Here is a 15,508-nt window from a genome sequence, read left to right on the forward strand (position 1 = left end):
AGATAGACTTAATAGCATTTACACAACATTCCATTCAACAGCAGCAAGATATGCTTCTTCTCAACCACACACAGAATATTCTCTAGGATAATATGTTAGGTCACAGAACAAATTTTAATGAGCTTAAGAAGACTGAAAGCATATCGAGCATCTTTGCAGACCACAATGGCATGAAACTAGATATCAATTACAAGGAAAAATAGAAAATTCAGAAATATGTGGAGATTAAACAACATGCTACTGAAAAATCAATGAGTCAAAGAAGAAATCAGCATAGTACTGGAAGACCTAGCCAGAGCAATTAGTCAAGGAAAAGAAATCAAAAGGCATCTAAATTGGAAAGGAAGAAGTAAAATTGTCACTGTTTGCAGTTGACCTGATACTATGTATACAAAACCCTAAAGTCTGTATGAAAAAAACTTTAGAACTAATCAACAAATAGTTGCAGGATACAAAATGAATGTACAAAAATCCACATCTTCGTGCCTGGGTGGCACAATCAGTTAAGCGTCTGACTCTTGATTTCAGTTCAGGTCATGATCTCATGGTTCATGAGATGGAGCCCTGCGTCAGGCTCAGAACTGAGCACAGAGCCTGCTTGGGATTCTCTCTCTCCCTTTCTCTGTTCCCCTCCCCTGCTGTCTCTCTTACTCTCAAAATAAGTAAGTAAGTAAGTAAATAAATAAATAAATAAATAAGAGGGATTTTTAAAAGTCCCATTTATAACTGTATGAAAAAGAATAAAATACCTGGTAATAAATTTAATCAGGAAGGTGAAACTGAAAACTGTGAGACATTTAAAGAAAGAAATTGAAGAAGACACAAATAAATGGAAAGATATTCCATTCTCATGGATTGGAAGAATTAATATTGTTAAAATGTGCATACTACCCAAAGTGATCTACAGATTCAGTGCAATCTTTATCAAAATTCCAATGGCAGTTTTCACAGAAATAGAAAAAGTAATCTTAAAAATTTGTATAGAACCATGAAAGACCCCAAATAGTCTAAACAATCTTGACAAAGAACAAAACCGGAAACATCATACTTTTGGATTCCAAACTGTAATACAGAGTTATAGTAATCAAAGCAATAGGGTATTGGGCTAAAAACAGACACGTAGATCAGTGGAACAGAATAGAGATCCCTGAAATAAGCCCATGCATATATGGTCAACTAATTTGTAAGAAAGGAGCCAAGAATATACAATAGAGAAATGATAGTTTCTTCAGTAAATGGTGATAGAAAAACTGGACCCCTGTCTTACATCACAGAAAACAACTCAAAATTGATGATAGTCTTGAATGTAAGACCTGAAACTGCAAAACTCCTAGAAGAAAACATAGGGGTAAGCATCTTGACATTGGTCCTGACAATGATTTTTTTTTTATTAGTTGACAGACTAAGCAAAGGCAACGAAAAGCAAAAATAAACAAGTGGGATTACATCAAACTAAAAAGCTTCTGCACAGTAAAGGGAGCCATCAATAAAAGGAAAAGGTAACCTACTGAATGGAGAAAATATTTGCAAATCATATATCTGATAAGTGGTCAATATCTAAAGTATATTAAAAAATCAAACAAGTCAGTCAAAAAAATCTGATTAAAAATGGGCAGAGGAACTGAAAAGACATTTTTCCAAAGAAAACATACAGGTGGCCAACAGGTATGTGGAAAGATGCTCAATATTATTAATCCCAGGGAAATGCAAATCAAAACCACAATGAAGTAACACTTCACACCTGTTAAAATGACTATCATCAAAATGATAAATAAAAAGTTGGTAAGGATGTGGAGAAAAGGGAACCCTTGTGCACTGTTGGTGGAAATGTAAATTGGTACACCTGCTGTAGGAAACAGTAAGAAAGTTCCTCAAGAAATTAAGAGATAACTTTACCCCCATGTTCGTTGCAGCATTATGTGCAATAGCCAAGACATAGAAACAGGCTAAGTGCCCATCAACAGATAAGTGAACAAACAAGATGAAGTGTATGTGTGTAATACACATATACACACATATGCACACACACGATACTATTGAGCCATAAAAATAAATACTGCCATTCAGGGCAATGTGAATGGACCTTGAGGGCATTATCCTAAGTGAAATAAGAGTAAAACAAATACTGTATAATCTCACATGTATGGAATGTAAAAAACCTGAACTCAGAACAACAGATTGGTGTTGCCTGAGGCAGGGGGCAGGAGGTAGGAGTGGGTGTGGGAAGGGTTGTGAAGGTGGTTAAAAGGTATAGTGGCCCCCCACCTTATCTGCAAGGGATAAGTTCCAAGACCCCCAGTAGATGCCTGAAATCATGGATAGTACTGTGCCCTATATATGCTGTATTTTTTCCTATACATACATACCTCCGATAAAGTTTATCAGTTAGGCACAGTAAGAGATTAGCAACAATAGCTGACAGTAATAGAGGTTACATGAATATGGTTCCTCCTGCCAATCTTACTGTACTGTGTTCACTCTTCTTATTTTTGTGATGATGTGAGATGATCAGGTGCTTACATGATGAGATGAAGTGAATGACATAGGCATTATGACGTAGCCTTAGGCTTCTATTGACCTTCTGATGATATGGCAGAAGGAAGATTATCCCCGCCTAGATGGAAGTTGACCGTAGGTAACCGAAACTATGGTTAAGGGGGACACAGGGAGACTCCTGTACAAACTTCCAATGATAAGATAAATAAGTTTTGGGAATGTAATGTACTGCATGGTGACTATAGTTAACACTGTATTTTATATTTGAGATTGCTAAGAGGGTGATCTTAAAACTGAAAAAATAGGGGGGCGCCTGGGTGGCGCAGTCGGTTAAGCGTCCGACTTCAGCCAGGTCACGATCTCACGGTCCGTGAGTTCGAGCCCCGCATCAGGCTCTGGGCTGATGGCTCGGAGCCTGGAACCTGCTTCTGATTCTGTGTCTCCCTCTCTCTCTGCCCCTCCCCCATTCATGCTCTGTCTCTCTCTGTCCCAAAAATAAATAAAAAACGTTGAAAAAAAAATTAAAAAAAAAAAAAACTGAAAAAATAGGGGCACCTGAGTGTCTCAGTCAGTTAAACGTCTAGCTTCAGCTCAGGTCATGATCTCACGGTTCATGGGTTCGGGCCCCACATTGGGCTCTGTGCTGACAGCTCAGAGTCTGGAGCCTGCTTCGGATTTTGTGTCTCCCTCTCTCTCTGCCCCTCCCCTGCTCACGCTCTGTCTGTCTGTCTGTCTGTCTGTCTCTCTCTCTCTCTCTCTCACTCAAAACTAAATAAACATTAAAATAAATTAAAAAACTGAAAAAATAATCATTAGGTGAAAATAGACGGAGCAGTGAGGGATAGGGTGGTAAGAATGGGAAACATTTGGGAGACATTAATAATTGGAATTTGTGGAAAAGAGAAACAGTAATACTATTAGGATCTGTAAACACTGTTCTTCCCTTTAATAATAGCACTCCAGTAATGTGGCTAAAAAGTAAATCAATTTTGGTCATTTGTTAGGTTAATTAAAGTGATGTGCTTAGTGTGTCTTTTTTTTTTTTTTTAAGCTAAAATGACTTATAAGACTTTCATTTGTCCTTAAATTGTCTTTTAATTTTTTTTGTTGTGTAATTTTTGACATTCTTTTGGCACACACACACATACAAGCACATGCACATATACAGATAACATTTTTACTGAGTAGTTACTCAATACCTTCTTTAGGTGTGATGCTGCTCTTGAAATTTATTCTGTGTTCTAAATGTGAGGCCAAGCCTGGTCTCATTCTTTGAGGAACTTACAGTGAGAATTTCGATACCGTTGCATGCGCTCTTGGCCACGTGACACAAAGGGAATTTTGCTCTGGGCTCTGAGAAGAATTTTCATCCTTACCAAGAAAAAGATACATGACAAGAAAGTCTTTTGCTTTGCACTTTCTTTTCTGTTTTGGATACTGGTGTGAGAAGTGATATCTGAAGCTGAAACTTGTGACTGAGAGGCCACAAGCCTTAGCACCAAAGCTAGTAGATGAAAGAACAGCAGAAGGGTTTGGTCACTTCAGAGACTCTTTAAGTAAACATACAGTTACCATACGATCCAGCAGTCCTTCACCTCCAAGCAATTTCATCCTAAATTATCTCAGAAAAGAGAGATAGAGATGCCTGTCTCTTGTCTTGACTAACAACAAAGACCATGTGTGTTTGGCTTTAAAGTTTAAGTATGTTACAAGCCTCATTTTGACAGTGCCAATGTATGAGAATCTGAAATAACAACCAGTAATTCAGTGATTTATTTTCTCTTAACAGATTCACAGCTGTAATTCTTTAAACATTGTCTTGTGGTTTTATAGTATGGATCCAGTTTTTTAGACTTCATGCAGCTTCTCAAAATACTGTTACATAAATCAGTAAATTCACTTTAGGCATTTGATTCATGATAGAAGACCATACCTATCTCTTCCACAAAGCATCTGTTACTGCCTTACAGGAGAGTGACTTTGAGCCAGATGAACTCTTGGTTTGGGATGATTTCTTTTGTATGTTGGCACAGGACAGTTGTTGCTAGAAACGTAAGTTTCTCTCATTTCAGTGTGATAGAATGCTTTAAGATATCTTCTAGAGAAATCTGTGAAGGAAAACTTTTTACTGACCACAGCTGAGGATAGCCATATTCTTCAACTCTTATCATAAACCAGCAGATTTAGCCTCAGTTCCCTACCTACAATTTGATGAATTGGTTTTTTTGATTTTACTATTAGCAATAATTCTTTAATCTACTAGAGAGCTCTTAAAATTTCTCAGTCAGGAAAGCCATGTGTATAAATCTGTTTGTATTCACTAAATGAGGCTTAATTGGTGGGGTGATGCCTTCTGGGAAGGGTTAAACCAGTTCCTGAAATGAATTACAACTTTTTTGATTACAAAGAATACATGGAGTGTTAAAGTTTTTGGTTTTTTTTAAGTTTATTTATTTATTTTGAGAGAAAGCACAAATAGGGGAGGGTCAGAGAGAGAGAGGGAGAGAATCCCAGGTAGGCTCCGCACTGTCAGCCCAGAGCCTGTGCGGACTCAGACTCAGGAAACCGTGAGATCATGACCTCAGCTGAAACCAAGAGTCCAGCACTTAACCAACTGAGCCCCCCAGGTACCCCTGGAGTGTTATACTTTAAAAAATACCTTTCCTCTTAAATTAGGCATGCTTAAATTCAGAGAAACGATAAGAATTAAGCTTCCAAAGGAACTTGCTGGTATGACTGTAAAAATTTGTCATAACATTTACATGTCTAATAAATAAATTACAAGTGATTGCTAAGTGGTTTATTTACCAGAAAAAGAAACATCTGCTTATTATGTGTATATAATTTCTCTTCCCCCTTTTTTATTTACATATAGTTGACATACAATAAATACTACATTTATTTCAGGTGTATGACATGGCAGTTTAGCAATTATATACATTATGAAATGCTTACCACAATAAGTGTAGTTACCATCTGTCACCATATAAACTTACTACAATATTAGTGTCTACATTCCTTATATTGCACTTTTTATCCTTGTGACTTACTTACCCTATAACTGGAATTTTGTACCTCTTAATCTCCTTCCCCTATTTTGCTAATCCCCCCTCCCCTGTGGTAACCACCAGTTTGTTCTCTGTATTTATGAGTCTTTTTTTGTTGTTCATTTGTTCATTTGTTTTGTTTTTTAGATTCCACATATAAGTGAAATCATATGGTATTGTCTTTGATTTATTTCACGTAGCATAATAGCTTCTTAGTCTATACATGTCACAAAATGGCAAGATTCCATTCTTTTTAATGGCTGAGTAGTATTTGATTTGCATACACACACACACACACCCCACATCTTCTTTATTCATTCATCTATCGATGGACACTAAGGTTGCTTCCATATCTTGGCTATTGTAAATAATGCTACAGTAAACATAAGAGTGCATATATCTTTTCTTTTTTTGTTTTTTTTTTAAGAGAGAGAGGGAGGGAACATCCAAAGAGGGCTCTGTGCTGACATTAGCAAGCCCGATGGGAGGCTTGAACTCATGAACTGTGAGGTCATGACCTGAGCTGAAGTCAGATGCTCAACCCACTGAGCCACCCAGGTGCACCATATATTTTTTCGAATTAGTGTTTTTGTTTTCTTTAGGTAAACAGCCAGTAGTGGAATTACTGGGTTATATGGTATTTCTGTTTTGTTTTGTTTTTTTTTAGGAATCTCCATTCTGTTTTTCAGAGTTGCTACGTCCATTTACATTCTCACCAACAGTGCAGAGGGGTTTCTTTTTCTCCACATTGTTGCCAATACTTCTTTCTTTTTTTTTTTTTTAAGATTTTATTTTTAAGTAACCTCTACACCCAACATGGGACTCGAACTCAGAGCCCCAATATCAAGAGTTGCATGCTTTACTGACGGAGCCATCCAGATGCCCCATTTCTTGTCTTTTTTTTTTTTTCTCCAAGTTTATTTATTTTTGAGACAGAGGGAGACAGAGCACAAGCAGGGAAGGGGCAGAGGGAGAGGGAGAGAGAGAGAATCCCAAGCAGGCTCTGCAGTGTCAATGCAGAGCCCAAAGCAGGACTTGATCCCAAGAACTGCAAGATCATGACCTGAGCTGAAATCAAGAGTCAGAAACTTAACTGAGCCACCCAGGTGCCCCTGTTGTCTTTTTGATACTAGGTATTCTGACTGGTGTGAGGTTGATATCTCATTGTGGTTTTGATTTGCATTTCCCTGATGATTAGTGATTTGAGCATCTTTTCATATGTCTTTGTCTTTGGAAAAATGTCTATTTAGGCCTTCTGTCCATTTTTTAATCAGGTTATTTGGGGTTTTGGTGTTGATTTGTGTGAGTTCCTTATATATTTTGGATATTAACCTTTACCAGATATATCATTTGTAAATATCTTCCCTCATTCAGCAAATTACCTTTTTGTTCTTTTGATGGTTTCCTTTGCTGTGCAGAAGCTTTTTAGTTTAGTCCCAATAGTTTATTTTTACTTTGTTTCCTTTGCCTAAGGAGACCGGTCCAAAAAAATACTGCTAAGGCTGATATCCAAAAGTTTACTGCCTATAGTTCTTTTTTAGGAATTCTTTTTTTTTTTTTTTTTTTTTTTTCAACATTTATTTATTTTTGGGACAGAGAGAGACAGAGCGTGAACAGGGGAGGGGCAGAGAGAGAGGGAGACACAGAATCGGAAACAGGCTCCAGGCTCTGAGCCATCAGCCCAGAGCCCGACGTGGGGCTCGAACTCACGGACCGCGAGATCGTGACCTGGCTGAAGTCGGACGCTTAACCGACTGCGCCACCCAGGCGCCCCTTAGGAATTCTAACTAAGGTTTCAGGTCTTACATTTAGATCTTTAATCTGATTTGAGTTGATTTTGTATATGGTGCAAGAAAGTGGAATTCCCCTCCCCCCTTTTTTTACTGTTAAAAAAAAAAAGAGGACAAATCATATAGTTTGTCTTTTACTGCTATCTTTGGAAGTCATTATTTATTTATTTATTAAAAAAAATTTTTTTTAACATTTATTTACTTTTGAGAGACAGAGAGAGACAGAGCGTGAGTGGGGGAGGGGCAGAGAGAGAGGGAGACCCAGAATCCGAAGCAGGCTCCAGGCTCTGAGCTGCCAGCACAGAGCCCGACACGGGACTCGAACTCACAAACTGTGAGATCATGACCTGAGCCGAAGTCAGATGCTCCACCAACTGAGCCACCCAGGCGCCCCTGGAAGTCATTTTTTTAAAAATAAAGTTAAGGTATGGGGCGCCTGGGTGGCTCAGTCAGTTGGGAATCTGATTATTGATTTCAGCTAAAGTCATGATCTTGCGGTTTGTGGGATCAAGCCCCACATTGGGCTCTATGCTGACAGCATGGAGCCTGCTTCAGATTCTCTCTCCCTCTCTCTCTCTCTGGCCCTCCCCAACTTGCACTTGCTCTCTAACTCTCTCAAAATAAATAAGCATGAAAAAAAATTTTAAATAAAAACAAACTTAAGGTATAATTTTTATTTTCCTGTTTATTTATTTTTGAAAAAGAGAGAGGGAAGGTCAGAAAGAGGGAGACAGGATATCCGAAGCAGGCTCGGCGCTGACAGCAGAGAGCCTGATGTGGGGCTTGAACATGCAAACTGTGAGATTATGACCTGTGCCAAAGTTGGATGCTTAACCAACTGAGCCACCCAGGCACCCTGGTTAAAGTATAATTTAATGTTTACCTTGGATGTTCTGTTTGACCTGGTTCTTGAGCTAACTTTTTCATATGTTATCTGCTAGTAACTAAAAATAAATCATTTAATAATATCTTTGTGAAATGGAAATCCTAACTAGCCTGTCTTAACACTAATGGATTGAAATGAAAGAATACTAGCTTCTTTTCTAGATGAATTCTAAACATTCTTATGGTTAATCAGGATTCTATTTACATGTATTATTTTGTGTAAATATTTGGTTATAGTGTTGAAAATCTGTTTTTTGTTGAGCAAGACCATCATAATTGTTAGTATTTATTAAGTACCAATTACATACAAGAAACTAAAGGAGATAGGACAAGAGCCCTAATTTCAAAGGCTTATAATCAAATTGAATACTAGAGTACATATCAATATAATCTGTTGCATACTGAGTGGCAAATGTATACACTGTATACACAGGGGTGCTCCAAGTGTTAATGATGAATTGGTTATGAAAGATTTTGCACTGGGCATAGGATGTGAGTCAGGCCTAAATTAAGAAGACTTATGAAGCCATTCTAGTGTAAGGGCCAACAATGGATGCACCTTGTGTTTATGCAGTAACTTTTTTTTTTTCTAATGAAAAAAACATTTGTTTCTTTTAAGAAGCCTCCACTCCCAGTGCAGAGCCCAAAGCAGGGCTTGAACTCACAATCCTGAGATCAAGACCTAAGATGAGATCAAGAGTTGAAGAGTTGGGTGTTTAGCTGACTGAGCCATCTAAGTGGCCCTGTAGTAACCTTTTAATACAAGAATTTAATTAAGGAGTTTATATTTAAGGGATTAGAGAGAAGATATTTACAAGTGATATATCTGGTAAGGATTAATATCCAAAATACATAGGAACTCACACAAATCAACACCAAAAAACCAATAACCTGATTAAAAAATGACAAGCTAAAGAGTTTGTATTTGGGAAGTAGAATATAGTTTTGAACAGTGGGTAGTGATAAATAAACAGGATTTTTAAAAATTTAATTGTTCAGTTAGTTTGGTTTCTTAGATGAGAGATGCCATATAACAGTAGTATTAAATATTATTCATCTTTCATAATTATAGATTAGACCATGCTCATGTTCCATGATAGATTAGAAAACTGATATCTTAAATGTAAGTTTTTTTCCATGTTTGTGGGAGGCAAAGTGATTCTTCTGGGGTACAGGCAGGTGTTAAAAACATCCTTTTCCCAGCTGAACATGAATCTTTACTTTGTGCAGGTTTCTAACCTGGGAAGTGCTGTATGTTTTTCTAATACATACTCGCAAGTATACATGGTTACTGAGGGCTATATGTGATTACTCCACCTAATGTTTCATGAGCTTAAGTGCAATGGAGAAAGTTAATGACAAGCATTATAAAAATAACCTCCATCTGTTAGAGTGAACACATATGAAAAATAAGAGCAGTAGACAAGGTGGTAGTACAGTTTTCCAAATCTTATAAATGAAGCTATTATAGTAGTAATAATTTATAAAAATGTGGGAGTTAGTCGAATGCTCAAAATTGCCTGGATAGGCTAAGACACATCTTTTTCCTGCCTTCAAAGAAATTTATAACATAAGGGAAGAAAGAATAGCTTGACAGTTTCTCATACATAGACACATGCTCGCACCAGTTAAGATAGGGCTATCTAAAACATCTTATTTCCCTTCTCTTACTAATATTGTTGGAGGGACTTTTGGTAAACAACAAAGATAATTGGAAGATATTGGATACAATTGCAAAAAAGAGAAAAATGAGAGAAATATAAACTCAAAATGTTGTTCAAGTAAGAAACCCAGTAATTGGGGCGCCTGGGTGGCGCAGTCGGTTGAGCGTCCGACTTCAGCCAGGTCACGATTTCGCGGTCCGTGAGTTCGAGCCCCGCGTCGGGCTCTGGGCTGATGGCTCAGAGCCTGGAGCCTGTTTCCGATTCTGTGTCTCCCTCTCTCTCTGCCCCTCCCCCGTTCATGCTCTGTCTCTCTCTGTCCCAAAAATAAATGAACGTTGAAAAAAAAAAAAAAAAAGAAACCCAGTAATTGCTGACCTTCTCATTACTCTGATTTTGTCTTAAACAGAATATACATTATGAATGTGGATGTATTGTTTCCCGAATTCAGAGAAATGTATCTTATTGATGATTAGCTTTGTTGAAGCCTAAAGTCATAATACATTTTTAGTAATACAAGGAAAACAGACAAAAAAAATGAACATAAACAGTTTATTTTAATTGTTTGAAGTAAATAGATTTTATCTTGGATAATATGCCCATTTGTACCGTCAGCTCACAGGTTTGTCCCTGTGCCTGTACTCAGAAATTAAAGATGTCCATGAGAAGCTTGCAGTATAGACATTTTGCTTTATTGTATATATGCAGTAACAACCAAGCAGTTGTCCTAATTCTCTTTTTCCTTAAAATTTCAAGGAAAATATTTAATGAAAGTAAAACATAAGCATGTGTTTTGTATGTGATTGGTGATAACAGAATTTTGTTGTTGTTGTTAAAGATTACCTGTTTTATGAAAAATAGCATCAGAATTATCTCATTTTAAACTTTTGTCTTGGGCTTAGTCTTGAATTGTAACAAAGGAGAATTCTGATAGGGATTGATTCTACTTAAGATTTTTTTGTTTCTCAGCTTTATTTTTATTTTGGAGTTGTGCTTCATGACTCTTTCACTGTATACTCAGTCTGCAGTGAAAAGTAAACCAAGAGTTGAGTTTTACAAAGCTTTAGTCTAGAACTGCTTAGTACCACCAGGGTTTTGGAAAGTCTTTTACACAAGTAGTCTGTGTCAATCAATAACTTGTTTTGGGTTATGTTGTTGCCTTCAGTGCTTGATAAATGGTGGAGATGGAGAAGGGGGACGGTAAGTAGCTTCATTTCTGACAGGTTCTGTCCAAAGTTAAAGGAAGAGCTTTTAATTGTCTTCAGTTTATTTAACTAGGCTTAATCTATCTTTCTGTTACCCAGTGATGAAAAACGGAGCAAACAGCTTTCTTTTGGGTCATATGTACAGTACTAGAAGACAGCATTTTCTATTAACGACTTGTGTGTTCCCTTAGCTGCCATGGTCTGCAGCCTACTGAGCTTATGTTATCAGATAAATAACTAGTCCAGATGGCTAAACTGTTGGAGGATATAAAATCAAGACCCATTTCAGGAAGCTATCCACTTTGTTCATTTTTGGATAGGATCCATTCTAATTAGTGGTAACTTTCTGGATTTGTTTTAAAATTTAACTTATAACTGTATATTTTCTTGATTTTTACCCAGGTTACAAAATACCCTCCTATGCTTGAGATCCACAGACTACGTGTCCTACGAGAACGAATCAGTTGTTCATCTCCTGGAAATACATTAGAAACATAAATATGGTGCCAAAAGATTTCCTTACCTTTCTCTGACTACAGTTTATTTGGACATACTTTTGTATTGAAGAGAGGTACACAGACTGAGGCTGCTTGTGCAGAGACTCTGTCGTGTAGGATCATGGACCATCCTAGTAGAGAGAAGGATGAAAGACAACGGACAACTAAACCCATGGCACAAAGGAGTGCACACTGTACCCGACCGTCTGGCTCCTCAACATCCTCTGGAGTTCTTATGGTGGGACCCAACTTCAGGGTTGGCAAGAAGATAGGGTGTGGGAACTTCGGAGAGCTCAGATTAGGTAAGAACTTGTTTATATCGGCTGCTTCCACAACCACCAACAGCTATAATTAGCTTTTGTGTGTTTCAAGACAAGAAGTTTATGATTTTATGAGAAATTCTCCTAAGGAGGACCTGTTCGTATAAGCAATAAAGAATTTGTGAAGGGGACTGGTCATTATCAGTTAGAGTTGTATCCAAGGTTCCTCTCTGTTTGTGTGTGATAGGTTCTTAAATTTACCACCAGTTCTGAGATTTTATGATGTAGGGAGATGTGCGTACAGATATCAGTAAAAATAAAAATTATGATTTAGTTGTTCTGAGAGGTAGAGCCCTAAATTCTGTTTAACAAATTTCCAGGTCACCTAGATATTGTTGGTCCTTGGGCCACACTCTGAGAAGGGAGTAAGGCCTTGCTTCAATTCAGACTGATAAGGGAAGAGTAGAGTAGATTCTTACTCAGTAACATGCAGACTCAGTCTGTAAGGACATACATCCTGTTGAGAGAGGCTTTCCAACTGATGCTATGTTTGCATTTCTTCCTGGAAATCCTGACATCAAGATTGAGCTAGAACTCCAGGGAGAAATTACGCAATTTTATTTCCCAACCGAGGAAATGGATTTTCAAATTTCAAGTGTGAATATGTGAGTGAGATAATGAAAAACAACAGAATAAAGCAGAAATTGAGAAGAAGATACAGTAGGTACATAGAAACTTTTCTATGGCTCTCCCTGAGCGAATTGGGAAGAGAAAATGAAAGATATAAATACATGAAGTTGGACATCAGTGTGGAGAATGTGAAGAGGTCGCCTTTTAGGCTAAAGTATTTGCTTTTTCTCCATAGCCGTTTTGGGTATGGATTAATATGAAGACCTGTTGTAAGGGACTGTAGCCCTTGGGGGAACAGAAGTGTGGGAGCATAAGATAATTATTGTTTGCTAACTCTAATACTAATCTGCAAAAGAAGAAGGAAAAATAATCTTGTGTCTAATCCCCCATAGATTCAGGAAAGAGTCAGTACACTAGCCACAGATCACTGGGTGCAGAATTGAATTTAAGGATGCTGACAGTGAATTTATTTTTACCAGTGGAAGGCCAGCAGCCTGGAATTTTAAGACCTGACTAGTGTAATGGAAGGCTCTTTATATTTAGTGATGGTCGGGTTAGCAAAGCCAGCAGATGCTGCTGAGAATAGGAGTAAGATGTGTAATTTCACACTGTTTGAATTCCTAGCAACTACTGAGTTGTTTTAGAACCTAGTTTCTTGAATATGCATTTATGTAATGGATTGACTTTGCTCTAACATCACAGTAGTAAGTTGGAATTAAATAGATTGTGACATGAACATCCACGGAATTACTGCTGAGAGGCAGTTTATGATGCATATAAATTCTTGCATTCTCAAAAGGTCACAAAATTGTTTTATTTCTCTAAAGGTGAAGAAAAACTGTAGTCAATGAAAACTAGAAATCTGTCTAATTACTTAAGTCTGGATTTGTATTATACGATCTTTAAGTTTACATGGGATTAGAAACACTTACTGAATTAAAAGGATAAATTTGTAGCCCATGTGTATTTCGGAGTAGTAGAGTGTTCTGTTTTATTTCCTCCCATGAATTTAGGATAATTTTGGTAGTTCTCATTTTGGCTTGCCTTGTAGTCAGTGGAAAGGCTTTTCTTTCTTTTGAAGTGATTTTAGTCTTATGTGCTTACCAGGTTTTCATTAGCTCTGGGGCCATATTGTCAGGACATTGTATCTAGGAATATTTTAATCAATAGAAATGAGAAAAGGTACTTCCAGAATCGTTTGACATCTTCCTAACAACAGGATGGGTATGCTATATGCTCCCTTCCATTGTGCTTTTGCTGTAACGTTAGTAAGTAGGAGGTTGTGTGACCAACAGAAGATGTAAACTAGGAAATTCCAAATTCAAGGCAGGTGCAGATGGGCCTTCACCAGGGCTACCACCTACAAGGCCATGCTTTCTTCTCCAAATTCATTTCTTTCTCTAGCCATACTGTCTCTGGCCCCTCAAGCAGCCAAATGCATTTCTGCTTCAGAGCTTGTCACTTAGAGTTCCTTCTACTACAGAATTCTGCCCCCAAATTTTGCTTAGGTGGTTGCTTCTTATCCTTTAGGCTTCAACTTTTGTTACCTTCTCAGAGAAACCTTCAGTGATTTCTCCCCAGCCTCCATTTAAAATGGCATATTTCTCTCCTAGCCGTATTCTATCCTATCAAACTATTTTATTCATCACATGGATGAATACCTGTTATGATTTATTTGTATTTGTTTACCTGTTAATTGTCTCTCTTTAGTTGAATATAAGCCCCTTGTAGGGTGGGGATTCTTTATGTATTACTGTTGTTAATTTGTGGGATGGATAGATAGCCAGATGAATAGGAAGAGAGGAAAAAACATGACGACCTTCAGGCTCCTGGTATGTGGGGGTGATGGTAGGTAGTAGCCTTAGTACCACTGGATTTAGGTAGAACTCTGGATTCTAGATAGAGAAAAAAAATAATGTAATGATTAGTACATTTTTGTTCTCTGCAAATCTGTTTCCACCCATCATCCATTTAACAAACATTTCTTGAGTAATTACTGCCTTTCTAGACTTTGGGTAAGGTAGCATAACAAAATTAGTTTCTGTCCTTAAGAATCTCAGTTTCATAGGGTGCCTGGATGGCTCAGTTGGTTGAGCGTGTAACTCTTGATTTTGCCTGAGGTCATGATCTCAAGATTTGTGAGTTTAAGCCCAGCCTTGGGCTCTGCACTGACAGTGTGGAGCCTGCTTGTGATTCTCTCTTTCCTCCTCTTTCTTTCTGCCCCTTCCCTTCTCTCTCTCTCTCTCTCTCTCTCTCTCTCTCAAAAATAAATAGGGGCACCTGCGTGGCACAGTTGGTTAAGTGTCTGACTTCAGCTCAGGTCACGATCTCACGGTTTGTGGGTTCAAGCTCCACATCCAGCTCTGTGCAGACCACTCGGAGCCTGGAGCCTGCTTCAGATTCTGTGTCTCCCTCTCTGCCCCTCCCCTGCTCACGCTCTGTCTCTCTCAAAAATAAATAAACATTAAAAAAATAATAAAATAAATAAGCTTAAAAAACACTTTCAAAAAAATCTGTCTCACAGTTTAGCAGTAGAAAGAAAAACAAATATGAAGTGATAAGTATTTCAATAGATTGTATAAAAACTACATTGGCAGAGGTTAATAAAGGTTTCAGAGAGGAAGTATTATTTGATAGTAGGATAGGATTTCCGCTGGTGGGCACAAGGAAGCAGGGCTCTCCAATATCAGGAGCACAAAATATTATCAGCAGCAACTAGTTGTACATGACTGAGTTATTGGATGTGAAGTAAAAGAGAAGTAATAAGTACCATTAAGTGGGTTGGGACCAGACTGTGAAGTGTTTGGATGGTATTAAAACATTTGGACTTTATCCTGTAGGCAGTGGAGTAGACTCACCAAGGACTTTACCAGAGAAGAGTGACGGATCTGGTTTGTATTCTAGAAAGATAATTCAGGTAGTTTTAAGATTAGATCAGGTAAGAAAGAGATTGACATATTGTGGATTTTGCTCTATTGTAGTACTTGGCACATCGTATTATCTTGCTGCATCTCTCTGCCTCCGAATGAGCTTGATG

General features: G+C 37.8%; 1 protein-coding gene across 13 annotated transcripts in view; it reads left to right on the forward strand.

Moving 5' to 3' along the window:
* The window catches only part of CSNK1G1 (casein kinase 1 gamma 1), a 163,556-nt gene that overhangs the window by 44,702 nt on the left and 103,346 nt on the right, over window positions 1-15,508 (forward strand). For 11 of the 13 annotated variants that reach the window (XM_045059174.1, XM_023255218.2, XM_045059175.1 and 8 more), the window contains exon 2: window positions 11,487-11,883. In XM_045059174.1, coding sequence (XP_044915109.1) covers window positions 11,703-11,883 — 181 coding nt within the window. In that variant the 5' untranslated portion in view covers window positions 11,487-11,702. Of the gene's footprint in view, window positions 1-1,394; window positions 1,500-2,227; window positions 2,636-11,486; window positions 11,884-15,508 lie in introns of those variants that run through there. The other 2 variants (XM_045059173.1, XM_023255215.2) reach the window with 2 other exon arrangements.

This window comes from Felis catus, chromosome B3, assembly GCF_018350175.1.
Source record: "Felis catus isolate Fca126 chromosome B3, F.catus_Fca126_mat1.0, whole genome shotgun sequence".
Lineage (NCBI taxonomy): Eukaryota > Metazoa > Chordata > Mammalia > Carnivora > Felidae > Felis > Felis catus.